Genomic DNA, 21,552 nt, shown 5'->3' with positions numbered 1-21,552 from the left:
AGCCAACAAAAATATTGATTCAGTTGGAACAAAATTGATAGTGGGGCTTGAGTGACACTAATCGTTTGACTATATAACAAAAGAATTTCTGAGTGAGTTTTTAAATACCCTGACTGGCCAGTCCCATTAAATTTTTAAATAGAGCTTAAATTATTTCATGGAGTTCAATCAAGTTTAGTTAAAAACTAGTTCAATTAGTTTGACGGATCGGGTCTAGAGCAGGGGCTCTCTCCTCATATGCTAACATCAATAGTTGTTTTTCAGTCCCTTTGATTTTTCTTTTGTTTTAGCTGCATAAAATAAAAAGATAATTCATCAAACGAAAATTGGAATCTGAAATTAACTAATTGGAATGGCGGACACTGAGAACTCAGAAGATGTAAGAACTTTTTCAATTTCAATCATTTTAGCTGATTCACCTAAAGATTAGTTTAACCGCCTTGAAATTACAATAATTGATATTATATCTCCAAAAAAGACAATGTTTGTTCACGCCCACAAAATCAGGGTAGCGTCCGTTAGTTTTTACCAAAATTTTAGAGATTTCAGGAGGGGTAGCGTCCGATGACCGGACGCTAAAAGGGCATGAAAAATGGCCTGCCCACAGATTTCGTTGGAGGTTTATGCAAGGTTTGCTATGTCTGTTTGATGGTTTTTCCCCAATTCCTTTCGGACTTACTTTGTAAAGACAAGATTGATGTTTGTAAATTAAAAGTCAGCTTTCTTACCACAGTAAATCGCATACAGATGCTAATGTGCGTCTTTTTCACTTGTATCTAGATATATGGATGGGTAGAAATAATATTATTACTGTTCTAAAAAAATTTTTATAGGAGATTGAATTACCACCACTGAAGCCACAAAAAAATTTGTTTGCTTTCTTTGGTGCAAAATCCAAAACAAAAAATGGATTAAAAACTGTATCAAAACCAAAAAAGAAGCCAGTATCAAAATCGGATAATGAAGATGAAAATTGTACAGAAGAACAGAGTCCTCTGAAGCCACACAATCATAAGTCAAAACGTAAAAGACGTATTGTGGATGATACTGATTCAGACGAAGTTAATGAAAGTTCAAAAGAAGATGAATCAAAAGGAAAAGAATCAAATTTACACAATAAAATACTTCAAAGTAGTAAGTTGAACAAATTGGAAAAATAATTTAGCTCTTGTTGCAGCTCATTTTTCTACTTCTATCATTTTAAATTGAAAGCAAAACAAAAATCTTCTTTTTTATTGTTTTGATGAAATTTATAATGCCAACCTTGCTAACGTCTTACACCATAAATATCTCTTGTTTTGTGTTTCCCTACTGAATTGATAAAACTGAGCAATTTTAATTTTATTATTATGTCTTTAATAAAATTCAAAATTTTTTGTTAGGACCTTCGGAAGAAAAAAAAACACTGTGTACTCCACTGTCAACTGAGATGGCGAAATGTGACATTCCAACCCCATTTCCTGTTACTAATCACATACAGCAAGGAAGTTATGAAGTGTCTTCAAAGCTTCCGTTACTTCAAACTGGGGATGAAGGAGGTTAGGAACATTAATTAAAAACTTCTTGTCAAGAAATGGAAGTTTGCTTTTGTCTTTTTCTCATTTTAGTGCAAATTAAATTTTGTGACTATTGTTAACAGAAAAGGTTTTGTCAATTTAGGTTTTTCATGTCCATAATTTTTTTTATTAGAGCCAAAAATTAATGTTTATTACTGTCACTCAAAAGGAAGCCGCCAATCAGCCTTTTTTTATGTGAAGTCAGCCGACCAGTGTTTAGCTTTTTATTTTTGCCCCTAATCAGTTGGTGTTTCACTTTATTTTCTCCACTTATTCTTTTCTAGAAAATGTTGATTTCAAGATCGGTTCACTCTGCTACAAAGAGCTTCTTAACTTGGATGTCCTCAAGGTAACAAAAGCAGAAGCAGAAACAAAGCAGAAGTGCCTTAACCGTTTTTGTTTACTATTTTACACTAATGAAACTCCTTAAGATTATTACTTAAGATGCTTATCCTAGAAAGACGTTAAGATGTAGACGTTATGTAAATACCCTAAGATAAGATCCTAGCCATTGTTTTTAGGATACTTTTTAAATCGAGAATATCAATTTTGGAAGAAAGCTTTAATTACATTATTATTTTATTTCATTCATGATTATATTTTTCTACAGACTGAAAAGAAAAACAATGATGACGTCATAGAGAAGCCCATTGCAGATTGGTTGGAAGAGCTTGAAGAGATGTATCCTGATTTGGATGTGAAGAAAATGTTTCAGCAGTTTCTGGTTTGTCAAAAGAAAGTTATACTCACTGGTATGGTTTATATTAATTATAAGCACAATTCAATACAGGGAAATAATGCTCAAAAACTACCTTTAAAGGCAATTTAGGCAGAAAGAAAATTTGGCAGAAATTAAGTTCCTGTCAAAATTAATTTTTTCCGCCATCCACTAAATTAAATTCCCGACAAATTTAAGTTTTCTCATATTTTATTTTACTTTTTTCACTAAACAGGTGTATTTCCAACATTTCCACCCTGATTTTGAACCTTGAAAAATAGCCAATAAAGGTCTTTTGTTTTTACTGGATATTTTTTCCAGTTTTTTTGTTGTTGTGTTTAACATGAAGGATGACAATATTAGACCTCTATTTCCTTTCACGCCTCGATTCTGTAATTGAAATTTAAAAAGAGGTACTCTAGTAAAAATGCTATCTCATAGTCATACTCGTTTCAGACAACATGTATAGATTTTAATTTTCCTCGATTTATTCTCAGATTTGAAGAAATTGAAAGCTTCAAAATTAGCTGTGGAATCGATATGGAATAAACAAGTAAAAGACGATGCAGCGCAACGTTTAGCCAAGGAACAAAAAGAACGAGAAGAAAAACTGAAGGAAGAACAAAGGTTGAAAGAAGAAGAACTAGAGAGGCGGAAGGAGGGAAAGGACATTCGGAAAATGTTTGCAGGGAAATCATCTAAAAAGAAAGCACTGAGGAAAAAAGCTGATCCAGAAAAGTCAAAAGCCGAGGAGAGTATAATAAGTGAGGATGACTTTGAAGAGCCTTCCAGTGGAAAGAAGAAAGATAAGGGGAAAAAGAGTGCAAATGGAGGATTGAAACTCTCGTCTGGATTGTTTGGTAGTGGATCAAGGCGGAAAAAGAATAAAAGCGATAGAGAGATGGAAAAGGAGGAGAAAGAACACTCCTGTGAAATAGAGGATGAAAATGATGAAGTTTTGACCAGAGGGACTAGACGCTCTAGTAGAAGAGCCAATAAAATTCAGGATGATGAGGCTGCTCCGATAGATGTCGAGATATCTCGTGTAAATGATGAGAATGTTTCAAAATATGATGAGATTGTTCCTATTATTGATGAAGAAGTTCCTGAGGAGAAACTTCAACCTGTGAAAAGGGATTGTAAAAATATCAAGCACATGTTTTTAAAACAACGCAAAACGTCAAAGAAATCTGAAAAGAAGAATTTTAATGAGACTGATATTCCTGAGAAGACTACACCTGGTAAAAATGTCAAGTTTGATTCTCAACCTGATCCTAAAAACATCAATGAAGATTTGGATGTTGTTGTCGTCGATAAAGAAATAAAAGCTTCGAAAGTAAACGTTGAAAGTTCGAAACTAGACGTTGAAACTTCGAAACTAGACGTTGAAACTTCGAAACTAGACGTTGAAACTTCGAAACTAGACGTTGAAACTGCGAAACTAGACGTTGAAACTTCGAAACTAGACGTTGAAACTTCGAAACTAGACGTTGAAACTTCGAAACTAGACGTTGAAAATGCTAATGAAAATGCAGAACTTGATGAAAGTCCTTCTCAAACACGAAGAAAACGTAAAAGTAAAAAAGGATTAGACTTTCTTAAAATCAAGTATGTTGGAAACAACAACGAAAATAAAGAGGAAGATCTTAAGCAGACCAAAGTTGTATCTAAAGACATTAGATCTATGTTTTCTCAAGTTAAACAAGAGACAGTCCAACTTGTCAAAATCAAAAGCCCTGTTGAGAAGATGAATTTTATCACTGAGGAACTTGATTCTAGGGAGACTTTAAAGGATGTTAGAGAAGTACTTGGAAATACTGAAATGGAAATTGAAATCAAGGTTGAACACGACAAGAGAAAAGATTCGATTGATGCTGTGAAATCTGAAATTATTGTTAAAGGTGAGGATATTGCCAGAGACGAGATCGAAAAGATTGAGTACAAGAAACTTGGAAAATCGAAATCCAGCAAGAGTGATATTACAAATTATTTCACGAACTTGCAATCCATTAAAAATGTCAAAACTGAACTTGTTCAAGATGTGAAAGTTGCTGATAACGTAGTCTTGAAAACTAATGAAACTATTTCTAAAGACGAAAATCTTACTGAGAAAGCTTCCAATCATGAGACTGGTAAGAAAGAAATCATTTCTGAGAATAAGATCGAAAATATTGACAGTATTAATGATAAAGTACCTAACACCATCGAAAATAATGACTTTAAGAATGAAACAAAACCTTGCACAGTATCTATCGAAAAAGTAGAAGTTCCTCAAATTGAACAAACTCAACAAGAGCCATCGTTTGAATGCTCGAATAATAATGAGAAAAGTAAACCTTCCAAAAGAAAACGTACCAACAGTACTGTGGACACATCTAACAAGAAACAAAAACAAAATGAAAAGCTAGAGGAACCTGCACGTAAGCGATCCTTAAGAAACCGTGAAAAACCAAAAACATCTGTAGAATTGACGAAAACAAATCTAGAAGATGACCCAGACCCTGATATGGAAGTTTCTGATGATACAGAATCTGCTCAAAGTATCATCCCTAAAACCCCAGAAAATTCGTCTAATAAAAAGACAAAATTAACAAAACAAACACCGAACTCAAATAAAATGCCGAAAGAACCAAAATCATCCAAAGTCGACTCATCTTCAATAGAAATACCCAAAGAAATCTCGTATCCAAAAGACATTACAACTGATACTTTAAACTCAGAATCCAAATCCAAACGTAAATCTTCCAAAGGCAAACCTATAACAAGCAAGAATAGTTCCGAGTCACCAAAAGATTTTGAGTCGGAAACAACCTCTAAACAAATTCCCCAAAACCCAGACACGGAATCGCCAGAGCCAAGCCTACGGCGGTCTTCTCGTGCTCGTAAAAAAGTCAACTATAACGACGAATTGATTTTCGGTGAAACGACTCTGGAAAATTCCAAGAAATCCAAACGCAATTCTAAGAAAGACGCAACTGAAATCGAAAGTGAAAGTGTTGTCGAGAAAATGGAGTTAGATGATTCTGTTGTCGAAGTCAAAGAAGTTTCCAAGATATCGAAAGCAACGACCAAGAGTGCAGTGATTTGTGCGAAACCACCTTTGATCTTCCCTGAATCGCCAAAGAAAACAAGACCAGTGATTGGTGAGATTTCATTTTCTTTCCTTTGCCTTATATTTCTCTATCTCGTTCCCTGCGTATAGACCTTATCAGAGTTTTTGAATTTTCTAAAACACCAGTAGGATTGTTTCGGGGGTATTACAATAGAACTCTCTCGAGGAATTCCCAAGTGATTTCTATTGTAATACTCCCGAAACAATCCCACAATGCATGGCTTTTTTAGAAAAATCAAAAACTCTGATAAAAAATCTATTTTCAGACTTTTTATGCTTACTGATGATAATGAGCCCTCCCCATTGCGAAGTGGGAAATCCTTCCTTTTCAAGTAGGAATGCATAGCATTGTCCAGACACCGTTGGGTCTGTGCACGCGATACACAGATGCCATGATGCATAGTGGTGCTTGCTGATAGCGCTAGATAATTCTTTCGCGTCTATCAGTAACGTAAGTAAAGCCTGGAATACACGGGGACGAAGTTGATGATCCCTTATCTTGGAGTATTTCAAGATCCTAGTCTTCGTTTTTTTAGGAGCTTTCTAAGAATCCACTGATCTGGACATTAAAGCTAGTGTTTTGTTGGACAAGGTTCAATCAGATAGCGTGATCTCTATTACCAACTGTTTTACAGGTGATAGGGAGGACAGTTTCTAAATGGATCTAAATGAGTTTTTAAAGGGCCAGAGATGTCGAATTCAAAATTCTATTCACAAAGTTTTGATATTATCTACTACAATGTCAATGATAACTCTGTTCCATTTATCTTTGAACAGATCTAGTACTTGATGAGCCAACCATGAACTCGTTTCTCAGCTGGACGGAAAAATATCAACCAATCAAGGCGCGTCACGTCATTGGTGATCGAATCAAAACAAAAGAAGTTTTCAATTGGCTTTGTTTGTGGAAAGAAAAACACGAGTCCATTGTCAAGAAATTAGCAGCAAGGGTCAATCGAAAGTGAGTTCAAACTCTTAAGAAGTGCTTTTTAAAGCACTTTAACACCCTTTGTATTTTCAATAGCGAGTTTATGTATTTGCTCTTTTGAAGACGGTAGAGTGACTGAAGCGATTTGGAATAACCCGCACTTCTGACCTGCAAAATCAAGGACGGTAAAAGTGCTGATTTCGTCCTCAGCTGGTCAGGATCTAGTCAAATTAGAACGTTACCGTTTCCGCCACAGAAATACACACATACTTAAGCATACCAGGATAATCATGACGACGGACGAATAATATAATAGGCTAGTGAAAATACGAAATTTGATTGATTTAAACTCAATAGCCTGTTAAATTTTCGTTCGTCGTCGTCATTTTTCCGATTTACTTAACCTCTCTAATGTTATTTCTGGACGGTGTCAATCGAACGCCGAAACAATTGAACGTAATCGAATGCTATTGAATAACAACGATTGTCGAACGCTAATACTTAATATTTGCCGTTCGATTGTCGAATATCATCGAATAAATTCAATATTACAGAAAATTTAAGTTCGATTGTATTCGATTAAGTCGATCACGTTCGATTGATTGATCATATTCGATAACGTTCGATTGCAATTTTTGTTCGAAGTTTTTCGAGTGACACCGTCTGGTTATTTTGACGACTTTTACTGCGGCTACGGTTACACGGAGTTTGACTTTCTTTCAAAAGCTCATAATGGATTTTCTCCTTGTTAGTCAGTAGAAGTCAAAGAAAAGGAAAAGGAAAATAGGGTATGATTATTACAGTTAAATTGACCATTATGGAGTTGTCATTTCAGAACACTGAGCAATAATTTTTTTTCATTGTAGGTCAACGAAACGTAAAGGACGGGTGGATAGTGATTACAGCGATTTCGATGATAGCAGTACTGAAGAATCTGACGAGGAAGAACTACTCTCAAACACGATGTTGTTGACGGGTCCTGTTGGGTGTGGCACCACTAGTGCAGTTGTTGCCTGTGCTAAACAAATGGATTTTAAGGTACACGTTTTATTTATAAGAGGATCCAAAATTTCTAAAGCCTACGGATGTTCTTAACTTTTTTAGTTTTAAGCCTAAAAATGTCCATAACATGTTTTTATTTTCACCATTTAGTGAGTATTTTTTCCCATTTTCCTATGAAATCGGGTGTTTTCGAGTCTGCAAAGCCTCAAAATGTTCTTAACTTGTTCTTAAAATTTTTACCATCGAAGCCTTATGTTCTTATATGATTTTTTCTCATAAAAAAACGTGTATGCTGCTGAAAGTTCTTGAAAAGTTTGAACTAGTTTCCATACTTTGGGAGATTTTTGAAACTGGGCCCGATGTAAGATTCGATCACCGGTCGTCAATGTCTGCTCAGAGCGAATGAGTAGATTTAGGGCTATTTGACCTCATCGATCAGTAGCTTGTAGTTGAGAGTAGGCATAACGCTCCATCTCAAAAGTTTGAAATACAATATATATTTCGTTTTTAGATTTTAGAATTGAATCCTTCCATATACCGTACTGGTAAAAATGTATTCGACCTTGTTTCTGAAGCTGTGGCATCACATCAAATACAAAAAAGTCGAAAGAAGTCATCCGCCCTGGAATCGACAGGCTCTTTCGGCAACTTCTTCAATAAAGACCGAAAACTAGAGAAGAAGCCGATTTCTCATCAAGACACCATGTCTCTCATTCTTGTGGAACAGGTATGCTATGCCATGTTAATGATTATCAAGTCCGTCCCAGGGGTTCAATGTTTAAATGTTTTTATAGTTCTACCGTGTGACCCAAATACTTTGACAATGATTGTGGACTTTTCTTATACGACACCCAGATGCAGAAATTTCATCTGACACGCTAAAGCTCTGAAGGTCGGAAAAGTTTTCAACATCTGCAAGGTTTACATTACGGAATTTTTCAAGACCGTGTTAAGAATTTTGCAGTGGGAGGACTGGTGTAACCCAGCCCTTGTTTTTGGGGATTGGCGGGTCCAACCGAAATATTCTTAGTTTTATGCGAAAGGCTAGTTAAACCCGACTGGGGCACATAAAAGGCCGACTATCATTCCTCTCTGATGGGAAATTGGCCCGCTCCTTTAGAGCTGAATAGCAATGTCTCAACCAATTATTATAGGGTTTAAATCTTCATACATTAAGTTTTTAAAACTGAATGGCTATGATACCTAAGTCTATAAGAACTTTTGTTTCTTTTCTTGTAGGCTGACGTAATTTATGAGGAATTAGACAAAGGTTTTTGGCAAGGCATTGCAGATTTGCGTCGATTAGCTAAGCGACCCATGGTTTTAACAGCTAACGGTAAGATCGTCATGTTTCTGCCTATAAAACTCTCTAACCTCGGTGGAACTTTTACGTTAGTGATGAAAGCTTCAATCGAAATCCTAATGAAGATCCATTGTTTCGAGCTCAATAACTGTAGTGGGAATGGTTTTGAAGTGCACTTTTTTCATTCAATTTTAGTGGGAATAAAATTTTAGTGGGAATGATATTTCGAGGGGTTGAAAAGGCTAAAATTCTACTGGGGACAAACTATCGTCCGGTGGAGGATGTCAACCTGCTTTAGTTCAAGATTCAAGTTAAATCGCACTTTAAATTTCGTGTTGGATATTTACTTGATTCTTTTACCCTCAGTTGCCTAATAAACAAGGGAAATAATGCTTCTGACAATACATCCAGGCAAATTAGAGAAAAACAAGGTACTTTTCTTTCGATAAAAAAAAACACTTTCAAAAATCAATACACGGGGGATAGGTTGATAAGGTCCGGGGGAGAGTTTAAAAAGAGCGGGACCATGATAAGGCACATTGATATTATTCGACTGAAAAGTGACTAAAATAAACAGTCATTATTTCTAGATAACCGTATTCTATCATACCTCCAAACTGATGAAGATCAACACACAGAACTCATCGAACTCTCATACACAACCATCGAACAAATATTACCCAACATGCAACTGATGTGCCTCGTGGAAGGCGTGTTCGTTCCCACATCCCTTTTAACGTCAATCATTGAGCAATATCAACACGATATAAGAAAGATAGTAATGCAATTACATTTTTGGTTTGACCAAGGACGTGATCCACTTTTCAAGGACTGGAAGAAAGAAGAGAACTCTGAAAATACAGATATCATCGAAGTTGTTGATGTGGATACTCCAAAACAAAGGAAGAACAAGAAATCAACCAAAAGTAGCAACGAGAAAACAGATAAAAGTGATGAGTCAGCAGTTGGTTCAAAAACAACTGAAATAGCTATCAACCAAAACGAACATTCTACCGTGGAAAATGGTTGCGTAGAACCGATGGAAATAATCGAACTCTCTGACGACTCACAAAAAGGTGACGTAATAAACAATAATGGTGCCGAGGCTATGGCAACCAATAGAATGTCGAATGATACAGTAAACGCGGTCGATTCTAATATTCATAACCCAAATTCGACAGATAAACAGAAGACATCTCCCCTGGCAAGACAGACGTCTATTCAATGTTATCCAGTCTTTAAAGAGCAAGTCTTATTCCAAAATCATAAGGTATGCAATTTTTGTAAATTCGTATTACTTCTCTTATTTTTGGCCTCCAAAAAAATTAACCTAGATGAGGATTGCCATCCTGGATGGCATGAAACTTTGGGTATGAAATTAACTTAAATCGTTTTCTTTACTCAAACTCTTTACTCTGATATGTTCTTTTAAGATGGCCATTATATCTTTATTGTCCAATCTACAGAACAATCAGGTTATGATGAGATAGACGAGGCTATCCTCTGTTACAAGGATAGTAAAGGCGGGAAAATATAGATGAGTTTATAGCCACCACATCGGTATGAACGGGGAAAAATCGACGGTTGTCTCGAAGACTCTCAAACTCTACCGGTTGTTAACTCTTTTCGGCAAAAAAAATAACAACCCCTGTCTGCGAATTTTCTTCGGCTTTGGGCTATTTTCTTAGAGATAGTGATTTGTCTTAGACTTTAGCATAGTCTAATGATGAGGGTGCGCGACCGCAACATGATAACTACCTTATCGGCCCTTTTTACACCGGCCCTTATTGGCGTTATTTTTGGGCTCGTGACGTAAAAGGGGCGTAAAAAGGGCCCAGCGTAAAAACGGCCGATAAGTTATTTCACATCATTTGATTCTCGTTACAGATCCAAAGCACACAGTTTCAAGCAAAATGTGGATGCCATACGTTTGTAAAGCCACGAAAAACAAAAGGTACAGGACTCTCAACGATTATCTTAGTAATAAAGTTGGTGGTACACGCTTTTTTATAATAACCTTTTTTATAAAAATATAACGCTCAATTTTGACCTAAACCTAAGAACAAATCAAGCAATCCTAGCCCCCTTTTTAAAGTCAATAAGCATATTAAGAAATAGTATTAGGATTTAAGCCTAAAAATTACCAAAATATGAGAAAAACTGCGCTTCACCCAAGATTTATTAGCAAGCTCTATTAAAAAGAAGTATGCAATCAATTCTTTCTCCCTGAGTGTTTCTATCAAAGAATGACGTATTACAGTATTCGAGTCAAGAAAGTTGAATACATGTTTTTTCTGTTTTTTTTTATGAGCAAGTGTCTGCTGGTTCACACTGTTGCTTGTAAGTTGCTTGGAAATGTGGGAACAAAGAAGTGCATGATCTTCTCCTTTGTCTCTTATTATCTACACGCTTCTTTTTATAAGAATACACTTTATAAGAATGTCCATGATCGCGTGCACGATGGACGCGAATGTCCATGCACGATCGCGTGATTGTAGTTCAAGCAAACTTCAAGCCAAAACCATGAATTTGTGTTGATGGTAATACAACATTTTTATCCTGAAAGTGTGAATATCAATGTGAATTCGTTGTATTTTGAACCGTTTGGTAATTTAAGTTTATTGTTACAACATTTTAAGCTGCTTCGAAGCTACTCCCCCCAAAAAAGGCAATTAGCTTGACTGTTTCACGTACACCAGCATAAAGTATTAAAAATTTCTTCACTTTTCTAGACTTTCATCATTCTATCAACAAAAAATCTTTATGATTTAGACACGTTAAGGCCATTAGCTTGAAACTGACACTGTGAATACACCCTACCTATATATCAGGCTCGCATTATGCTTAGGATTATATTTCTTCTTAAACATAGAGCCATTTGGTACCAAAATAAAACATGTATTTTGAGTATGAATATTCTCAGGAGTGAAAATATATTTCGAAACACGTTATACTTCTCTTATAGATGTGACAGATCTAGAGACCGTGAGTATCATCTCAGAACACTTATCAAAAGTGGACTCGCTTCTAAACCCACCCAGGAAACCATGTAGCAGTGAATTTTCAATTCCTCGTATGTCCATGGTGGATAGTTTATCGGACTCCTTGTGGAAAGAAAGGGAACGTATTTTCGATTATCCAGAACCAATAGTTCGTGATAGTTTACATGGCACGATATCTAGTTGTTATGGCGACGTAATAAAGAAAGACTTTGTAATGGATAAAAAAGAGAAATTAAGGTAAACTTTTTTCTTGATATTCGTTATGTAATATTTTCTACGGAAAGACACTCTGGTTTTTGATAGTAGTGGCAAATTTGAAAGGAATTAATACACGTATTTCCTATTAGCGGATTCATGTAAAAAAGTCACGAAAAACGTCGAGAAAGTCTCTGATTGGCTGAAATATTGCATATACAAGCATATTTTTTAAAATGTCCAGAGTATGAGGTAATCTTTGCATGCCTCCGCCAATCAAAAGTTTGTTTACTCGACGTTTTTTCGTGACTTTTGCATGAATCTGCTAATAGGAAAAAGGTGTATTTAGAGAAAAAGTTTCTAAAAGCTGCCTTTATTGGTAAAAACCGGGGTGTCTCCGTAGAAAAAATTATGTAATAGATATAATGAATTGAAAATAAATTTTGATTGTCTTTTATATTTCATACAAGAAAAAGAAATGTCTTCAAAGGTGATTCTCTGCGATTTGTACAAAATCCTAAGGTTGATAATAAAATTGTATTGAAAGTTTCAAATCAAAAAGTTTTCTAATCAGTACACGCTTTTTTTTATAAGAATACACTTTATAAGAATGTCCATGAACATGATGAAAATGGCCAAAGAATTAAGAATAATGCTAAGAATATCACGTCATCATGGGATTTTGCTACTCAAGCTAAGAATGCCATTTTTAGAGCATTTTTAATTATAAATTGTCAATTACCCCCCAAGTAAGGCTTACTCCTTTCACAAAATATAATTTTATGCTTGAGACGTATGTACTAAATGTTAAATCTAGTCTGAATTAGGATCCTAACCTAAAAATGCTGTAAGAATATTTTAGGATGATTTTCCCAAAAAAAGTTAAAAATATCCATGATGAAATGGATTTAAACCATTCTTATAAAAAAAGCGTGTAATATATTTGACATTCAAAGTAAAGAAATTCTAAAATACGAAAAAAAAAATTCCATTCAATTAAAACATTACTTACAAAATTGAACAGTTTTCTATCGACATATCAGTTAAATTAAACCAATCATTTTTTCTCATGTCAGGTCGGAGAGATATCACGATTTATACTCACGTGTTGAGGACCGTCTTCCAACGTGCACTCTATTAGACCCTGACAATCACGCACTGCTCACTCTACCATATTTGAAAAATATCACGCATTCGGAAGAAGTTCGGAAGAACACTCAAAACAAACGTGGACAAAGAAGGTATGGGGAAAATTTCTTGCTAAAATGATATTCTTCCTTGATTTTCCAAGTTGAATGTGTGACATTCGAGGTCCTCTGACTTTACGAAAAAGGAAGGTTTTAGGAAAATATTTCTGAAATTGCGAAATTTTTAATTAACCCTATCAATCCCAAGGCTTTGCACTTTTTGAAAAAGAAAAATTCAAAAGTCTTGCAACGACGTCTTGCGTCGGTTAAGGGGCGCCTCAAAACCAACCTATTTTCCTAAAAACTTTATTTTCTTTCCGAGAATTCTTGAAACCTCTTAGTTCCGGAGATATAGCCCGGTAAAGTTGCCTATTTTGGCAAAATTTGCCAGATTCGCCATGATTGGTTCTCGCCTAAGTTGAAATTAATTGCCGCCTCGTCAAAATAAATTATTCGCCAAATTTAAGATATTCATATGATTTTCTAGCTGAGATTTTCAATTAAAACGGAGCAAGACTCCTGCATGGAGACTAAATTTTCTATCACCCAAGATTACGGGTACTCCGTTTAATGGAATTGTTCTGTTTTTTTCTTCATCTTCCCAATGGAAAAGAGAAACTGTTTTGAAATCAAACTGTATCATTACGTGTAAAGCTTCATTAGGAAAGTCTACAAAGCTTGCCGTGAAGGCTGAATGTCTGCACCATTTCTCATCTCGAGTTGCCTCCTGAAATTCTTTTCGATCATTGCATTTTTTTACGCTGATCTTTTCAATTTGGATGTACGTTCTTAATTTGAGATATCCGTATACCATACAACCTTCTGTTTGGGAACGGGTTTTTTGTGAAAGTCTGGTGTGCCATTTTTTGCTAAATACTGTCTCGCTATAATTGTTAATTGCATCCTTTAAAGTGTTCAAATAGCTACAATTTTTGTTTCGATTTGCTATTTTCACGAAGGCGTTCCAGCTCTTAACTTCTTTCATGGTGTCGTAATCCTTCTTGTGTAGAAATTTACTGACAGACCTTTGATTTCTTATATCTGGCAGGCTTAATGTTAAATGTAATTCACTTAGTTGCTCTGCGTGAACTTTCAAATTCTGTACTTCGGCTTTTCGCTGGTCGAAATCCTTTTCAATGTTTACAATGTTTTCTCGCATTTTCTGAGCCTTTGCTGCCTCACTTTTTGTTGTCAAAATATTTTGCGCGGTGTCTTTTTCGATTTTTTCAACATGTTTTTTCAGTGTTGTCACAGTCGCTTCTAAACTCTCGATTTTCTTGTTTTGATCATTGATTTGTTGTTGATATTGTTTTCGTTCTTGTGAAAACATTTTGACGCTTTTCAGTAACAGTGTTTCGTGGATGATACTATTGGATCGGCTGTGTGTTTGTATCTGCCCTCTCTCGATCTAAAAAGAAGAATGTTAGCACAAGCAATTTCAAATATAGTGTAGATTATTTTTTCCTGTAGGAACAGGCCCAAATGCTTAAAAAAAGGATATTTTCTGATATTCTTCTTCACTAAAACATTTTTATTAGAACAGCCAGTGAAATTTAAGAAAAAGGTTTAGTACACGTTTTTTTTATAAGAACAAACTAAAAAATAAGAACATAAGGGCTCGATGGCAAAATTGTTAAGAACATTTTAAGGCTTTAAGGACTCGAAAACACGCAATTTCTTAGGAAAGTAAGAATGGTCACAAAATTATAAAAATAAGAACATGTAAAGAACATTTTTAGGCTTAAAACTGAAAATCCGAAGGCTTCAAAAATTTTGGATGTTTAAAAAAAAAACGTGTATAAAGATCCTTGTTTTTATTGTAGAGAACGTCTTGAAAGCTCTGTTAGAATTCGAATCTTTGACTTGGAAAAAGAACTTCTTACCATGACGTCGCATCCAAGTTCGAAGTAGGGACAAGGTTCCAATACACAGTTGCAAATCTTGTCATGTTGCTGTAAAAGAAGGAAAAATGAAAACTTTTAAAAGGGAAGAAATTTCAGTCTTTAATTCCGTCTACTAATTAGTCTGAATCGCAGACCTCTACAAAACCCCTGGTAGTATAGGTCTGCTTAATGATCTACCAACCGCTTTCCGGTTCGCAAAGGAGATCTTTGCGAGTTAATAATTTGATTGACATTGATGTGTACGCAAAAACGATCGTTTCAAACGTTTTCAATGGAATGTTTGCATTCAAAATTCGAATCCCAGACCAGAAAAAACAAAACAGAAAAAAGATAAAAAACAATTTTATGGGCGCATTATGTACAGTCTGTAGATTTATTTTCGACGTTTGCTTTTATACGATATCTGGTCTGTAAATTTATCAAAACTTTTCCATCAGCTCTTCGGTCGAAGCTCAAAAAAATACAAATATGAACACAAAAGTGAAAGAAAACAACCAGAAACACTCCAATCTCTTCAAAGAATTGAAGCTAAGTACCTGAAAAGATACAAAGGCACACAGTATTAAAAAGTGAAATGCCAAAGCTGAAGAAAAGTTCTTTGTTTGTTTTAATATTTAAAGCTCCTTGTTGAAGGAACAACAACACTCCCTTTTGTAGAATCATAAAGAACTAATGTCAGAAATATTCAGTATGACCCCAAAAATGTACTGTATATACATAACTAGAATACCTTGAAATAATCTGCAACATATCTGTAGAACTGACAAAACAATTATCTGGAGCAAAAGTTATCAACGAATCCAGTGTGGTAAAAAAATTATACACTCCATACAAGTCCAAATTCAAGCATCAAAATGTAGTTTTATGAAGCAAAATTTTGTTGGTGCACACAGAAGATACATCAGGGTACATAAATTCAATAAATCTAACTTCTCATCTTTTACAAAATCTCCACATTGAACAAGAAAGGAGGAAGAAAAACAAGCAAACTTCCTTCCGCCTACTTTTTTTTCTAAATCCAAATATATTTTCCAATCTATGATTTGGTGCCTCACATAAAATTTTCACTCACACTCACCAGCTAACAATGTCTTTAGCCGTATATCGGCTAAAGGCGGCAAATCTCTGGACAAAGGAAATATAGCTTATTAAGCATCCTCTATAAGGAGCACGAATCCGTTAGTGGATGCCAGCAGCCTATCTACTAATGGGCTTTTCCAGAAAAAAACCGTACACCCCCTGTTGAGGAGCTCCAACCTTTTTTGAACTAGCCCCTTGGAATTCCAGGCAAATTTAGGATCATTCCCCTCTGGAATTCCGAATTTTTACAGATTTTCAATCATTACACCCATGGAAATCCACTTATTTTTGACGGATTTTTGTCTACTGCTCTGGAATTCCACTGCATTTCAAACCATACCCCCTTGGAATGGAAATGGACTCCTCAACAGGGGGTGCACGGTTTTTTTTCTGGAAAAATCCAATTGCGTTTAATTGACTTGATTGTCAAGTCGGGTGGTTCATTTGGAGAAAAAAATATATTCTTTTTAGTTATCAGTAAAATTGTAAATTTGAATCTTGAATTGAGCTTCTCGAATTTGAAATTTCTCACCTGGTAGTCCATGATACATCCAACCCAGGTGCATTGTTTCTGATGGCATTTCACACGAATCGATGTCTGAATAATCCTGTCAATGGACTTGACTTGATATTTCTAGATCAAGATTAATAGAGTATAACTTGATGACTTTTGCCGAGTTATTTTCTGAAATATTGTGATCAAATGATACACGCATTTTATAAGAACACGAATTACACAATTTTTCTTATAAGAATGTACTCTAAAGGAATATCATGAATATTCCTTTAGAAACTCAGCCAAAAAGTTACTTAAGAAAACCACGATCATAGAATTTGGCAACTGAGCCCTAGAATTTTTGTTACACCATTCTTATATTAAAAGTGTGATTTAAAAAATCTTTTTTTGATGTCTTACATCTTTCGGCTGATATGGTTTCTGACAAATACTGCATAAATACACCGCTGTCTTCTCGTCTTCTCCATTTCCTTTGACTTTCTCTTTTTCTTCGTTTTCGTAATGTTCAAGACAGGCCAAACACATCAAATGGTGACATGGTAGTTCGGTTGCATCTCTTATGATACCTGAATAAAATGATAAAATTCGTTGGATGTCAAGATTAGTGGTTGCTTTCTGTTTGTAAGGTTATTGGCTCAACCTCACTCTTGCTTATCTGACTAATTAATGTACTTGTTTGAGTGAAGAAAACAAGTTAAAGTAAGTTGCATACTCAAACTTTCATACCAAACACATTTTTTATAAGCAACCAGGTTGCTAAGGCTTGAGCCTCTCGTAAAATAGAAGCCTTTGAACCTATGCATCGATATTTTTTCAGAAAATAAGATAGAATGCTTTGCAACCCCAGCCCAGACCCTGAAATTGAAGTTGCTTATAAAAAAATGTGTACAGGATGATATTATTCAGTGAGAAATCGTTTGTTAATAACGATTCAGGAGCTAAGTTTTTCAAACGAAAGAAGTGACTCACACCTTTTGGAAAGGTTAGCAAACTGATCGCAAAAAGGGAGCCCGCGATTCGATCTCTACTTTAAACTAGATATATGTATGAGTTAATGAATTCACTGTACACAATATCGAATATTCTCTTAAATAATGTTCAACTTTCTACTTACCCAAACAAATCGGGCATTCAAATTCCTTCTTCTCTTCTCCGTCAGTTTCGAATTGAAAACCAGTCGGTATCGAATTCATCTTTTTGATACAGTGTGAACATTTATTGGACTTTGAACCTCGGTCAATTTGTGCTAGGCATATTGAACATTTAGTGTTATCCACTGCGCACGCACCTAGTGTAGTACAACGCTCTCCTTGTAGTATATCTTGCTTATTTGAACTCATATTAATGAAAAGCTATTCTAATGTTTTGTATAATTATACAAAATAGTCTCTATGCCGCCGTCTCCTTTTTTTCCACTCTCTCTCTTCTCTCTTGCATGCGAACAAAAGTTTCGACTAAAACATAAAAAACGTTCTTTCTAGTGTTCTAGACGTGGCTTTTAAAGTACCTTAAATGTTCACGGGGGTCAGAACTGAAAAGGATTCTTTGCAGCAATACAGTATTTTAATGATATTATTCTTTGATCGAGCATTTTATCTAACCCCCGTATTTGTAGGTTTGGTTTTACCCGCTGTGTTTGCATTTTTGAAATCTCATTTATAAACCTCAAATTACAAATAACGTTGGCAAGGTGACTTTCCTTTATTTAACTGTTTACACGCTTTTTTTTTTATAAGAATAGTGTACTTTGTTTGAGGGTGAGCATTATTCTTATTTTTCTATTGTTCTAAACAATAGGCCTATTGTTTTAAACCCGAAATCTCACCCTGATATTCTTATAAAAGTTATTCTTATAAAAGAAAAAGCGTGTATTTAAGAGGAGGTGTTTGGCTGTTTTAATCCTCTAACGGGTTCGTGCTTCTTACACTACCAAGGGTCTTGTGGAGTTCTAGTAAATCATAAGCAATGTATATAGACTATGTTTTGGACGACACTTCGGATATTTTCTTTTTTCATTAAACTGCCAAATCTCTGGGATTAGGATTGAAGGGTTTAACATCAGAAGTACTTAGTTTAAAATCGTCCATCAAAACCGACGGGGCCCTTTAAGACCCACGATAAAATTAGAGAAAAAAACATTGGAGTCTCTTTAACTCGAACCTCTATACCTCGAATGCCTCCTTAACTCGAACAAGTTTTAAGGACCCTTCAGTTAACAATGCCCTATAAACCTTACTCCTTAGCTCGATCAAATTTGCTTTCCCCGTGCATTTTCGAGTTGTGAAGACTAATAATAACTAATGTAATAATGTTTTGTAATCGGAGTCGAGGGCACTTCTAAGGCTTCCTCCTCTTATAGCTGTGTACCCTGAGGAAGAGGTGGGCCTCTCTACTTAACCTTGATCCGTCTCTCTGGTTACTGAGTATTCTTCTTCAAGTACCATGTTTTGTTCTGGTATGACCCAGTTGAGGATCGAAACATTGACATTGCACACCAACTGATCGAACGCTATACCTTGCTCCGTATGGCCGCTACCCGTCTACTCTGTACCAGAGTGTATCTCACGTTTATCGCTTTGTTAGTACCTCTATGGCAATGAATTTTTAAATTAGCCGTAGATATGGGTCTGTGTACAGACAACTGCCTTTTCTCATGTCTTCTTTTATTTATTTCTAGGTTTTTACATTACTTGGTGAGCAACAATATCATCATGGAGGACGAAACCTTACTGATGCTTCAAAGTCATTCGTTTAATGACTCCATTGCCACGTGAGAAATATGCGTATGTGTAAAGAGAGACTTATAATAAACTTGACCATGTGTTTAGATTGGCTACTTTTGTATTGGATCATTTATTTATGAAACGTTTGCTATCTTTACACGAAATCTATGGATGCATGACTTGGGTTGAAACTGAACTTTTACATTGGAAAGTTGAGCATTTTTGTTGAAAAACTTCATGTCAATCCATATCCATATTTTTGTCGATGGTCGTTCTTATCGGATACACTTTATGTACAATGAATTTTGAATATTTTAGCTTCAATCAATCCATAGTTTATATTAGACATATTTTATTAGGGGGGGTTTGTAGGGGTTCGAAATACCGTTTTCCCGTCATAATTTTTGCTGAATCACGGAATCCCGAGAATTGAAAAAAAAATAATAACACCGGTTTGTGCAGGCTCAAATACCGGCATAATGACGAAAAATAAGGCCAAATACCGTCACAGTCTGATTTTGAAATACCGTTTTCCCGTCTTTTTTTCGTCAAATCCCGTAATACTGTACTAAAAAAGGGCCAATCCCATCACACCGTAAAAGTACAACCCCCCCCCCTTATTATGGTTTTGGTACCATCTTTTAAATGAAAAATGCGTATCTTGAAACAGTTGCTTTTCGGAAATTTTGTTTCTTCTCGACTATTATTTAGAATTTTTCATTGAGTCTACCAGTTATCATTTTTGTTCAAATAATTAGGAATTTATTTCTTTGTTATTAGTTTTTACTTTTAGTTCATTTTGTTATAATCCATTTTTGTTGACCTGCAAGCTATTTTATTCAGATTAACTTTCGCGAGATATTAGATTTAGTAGTGGAAAATTCTACAAAATTTTCCCTCGTATATAATATTTTCTACTTCTTGCAAAAACTGGGTCTTTCCGTGGTAGAAAACGTCACGTCATAAATTTAATGAATTTTGCGATTTTACTATTTTTTTATTTGGATTTTCTCTCAAAACTAGCTACATGGGTCAGAAATCACATTTAGCAGAATAGGAAATTTTGTGAAATTTCGCGAAAAATAATCCGCTTGAAATATGCTTGGATTTTATCTAATGAAAATATATTAATGTGAAATGATTTTAAAGAAATTAACTCTATACCTCATCGGGGGGGGGGGGGGAATGTCGGGGGAAAGTGACGAAAATTTTGAGGGGATGACGAAATCATTCCCGGACGAATTATTACCGCGACATTTTATCACCCGACCAAAACTTGTACCCGATTTTTTTATCCCCGACAAAAAACATTTACCAAAATGAAGTTAGCGGCAGGTACAGATTCAGATTGGAGATACAGATTCGGATTCCAGCCACCGATTCAAAAAATTTTTACGCGTCCGAATAAAATTGATCACATCTCTTTCGGACAGCATCAAATGGACTCCAAAATTAGAGGGACTTAGATACCCCCTTCCGTGACATTTCCAAAAAACTTGCTCCTAACTTTTTCCCTAACTAGTTCAGGCAACTTTCATCAAAGTTGCCATTTCAAAAAAATTGAAAATTGCGTTTAGGTTTAGACAACTTGGATCGATTCAATGGCTCCAAAACTAAGTGGACATTATAAACCCTATCTGACACTTCCAAAAAAATTGACTTCATACCTCTTTTTCCTGAAAACTAGTTTACGGCAACGTCATCAAAGTTGACATTTCGAAAAAATTGAAAATTGCGTTTTAGGTGTAATGGACAACTTGGATCGAATTCAATGGACTCCAAAAATAAAGTGGACATTAGATAAACCCTTTTCTGACATTTTCCAAAAAAAATTTACTTAATACCTCTTTTTCCCTAAAACTAGTTTACGGCAACGTTATCAAAGTTGACATTTCCGAAAAAAATGAAAATTACGTTTTAGGTGTAATGGACAACTTGGATCGAATTCAAGGACTCCAAAAAGAGGTGGACATAGATAAAACCCTTTTTCTGGCACTTTCCAAAAAAATTGACTTCTACCTCTTTTTCCCTAAAACTAGTTTACGGCAAACGTCATCAAAGTTGACATCCGAAAAATTGAAAATTGCTTTTTAGGTGTAATGGACAATTGGCTCGAATTCAGGGCCTCCAAAAAAGAGTGGACATAGAAAACTTTTCTGACATTTTCCAAAAAATTGACTTCATACCTCTTTCCCTAAAACTAGTTTACGGCAACGTCATCAAAGTTGACATTTCCGAAAAAATTGAAAATTGCGTTTTTGGTGTAATGAAAACTTGGATCAATTCAATGGACTCCAAAAATAAATCCAGCGTCAAAATCTCCTA

General features: G+C 35.3%; 2 protein-coding genes across 2 annotated transcripts; one reads left to right on the top strand and one right to left on the bottom strand.

Annotated features, from left to right (window-relative positions):
• The first annotated feature begins 289 nt into the window (after window positions 1–289).
• Window positions 290–19,653, top strand: LOC136807881 (ATPase family AAA domain-containing protein 5-like). Its single transcript, XM_067064502.1, has 15 exons — window positions 290–379; window positions 834–1,134; window positions 1,383–1,538; window positions 1,841–1,905; window positions 2,167–2,308; window positions 2,772–5,417; window positions 6,164–6,347; window positions 7,181–7,352; window positions 7,828–8,043; window positions 8,556–8,652; window positions 9,210–9,889; window positions 10,507–10,573; window positions 11,585–11,858; window positions 12,893–13,057; window positions 19,182–19,653. Exons 1-15 carry the CDS (start codon window positions 353–355, stop codon window positions 19,276–19,278), a joined length of 5,289 nt encoding a protein of 1,762 aa, XP_066920603.1. The 5' UTR covers window positions 290–352; the 3' UTR covers window positions 19,279–19,653.
• On the bottom strand, window positions 13,418–17,935 carry LOC136807891 (TNF receptor-associated factor 6-like). Its single transcript, XM_067064512.1, has 5 exons — window positions 17,619–17,935; window positions 16,904–17,070; window positions 16,520–16,621; window positions 14,887–14,955; window positions 13,418–14,411 (listed from the first exon to the last, which is right to left on the bottom strand). The coding sequence occupies exons 1-5, from the start codon at window positions 17,842–17,844 to the stop codon at window positions 13,500–13,502; spliced, it is 1,476 nt and encodes a 491-aa protein (XP_066920613.1). The 5' UTR covers window positions 17,845–17,935; the 3' UTR covers window positions 13,418–13,499.
• Window positions 19,654–21,552: the final 1,899 nt, after the last annotated feature.

The sequence above is a fragment of the Clytia hemisphaerica genome, unplaced genomic scaffold (genome assembly GCF_902728285.1).
Source record: "Clytia hemisphaerica strain Z4C2 unplaced genomic scaffold, Clytia hemisphaerica genome assembly, whole genome shotgun sequence".
NCBI lineage: Eukaryota > Metazoa > Cnidaria > Hydrozoa > Leptothecata > Clytiidae > Clytia > Clytia hemisphaerica.
The sequence above is the reverse complement of the archived record's forward strand: the minus strand, read 5'-3'. Positions and strand labels throughout refer to the sequence as shown.

What these genes read in the sequence shown, in the direction of transcription:
- LOC136807881 (XM_067064502.1), top strand. Translation starts at nt 353, where the DNA reads ATGGCGGACACTGAGAACTCAGAAGAT. An exon ending in ACACTGAGAACTCAGAAGAT is followed by an intron (nt 380 to 833) that starts GTAAGAACTTTT and finishes AAATTTTTATAG; the next exon opens with GAGATTGAATTACCACCACT. An exon ending in CATGGTTTTAACAGCTAACG is followed by an intron (nt 8,653 to 9,209) that starts GTAAGATCGTCA and finishes CATTATTTCTAG; the next exon opens with ATAACCGTATTCTATCATAC.
- LOC136807891 (XM_067064512.1), bottom strand. Translation starts at nt 17,844, where the DNA reads ATGAGTTCAAATAAGCAAGATATACTACAAGGAGAGCGTTGTACTACA. An exon ending in TGAATGCCCGATTTGTTTGG is followed by an intron (nt 17,071 to 17,618) that starts GTAAGTAGAAAG and finishes CATTTTATTCAG; the next exon opens with GTATCATAAGAGATGCAACC. An exon ending in AACTTGGATGCGACGTCATG is followed by an intron (nt 14,412 to 14,886) that starts GTAAGAAGTTCT and finishes TCTTCTTTTTAG; the next exon opens with ATCGAGAGAGGGCAGATACA.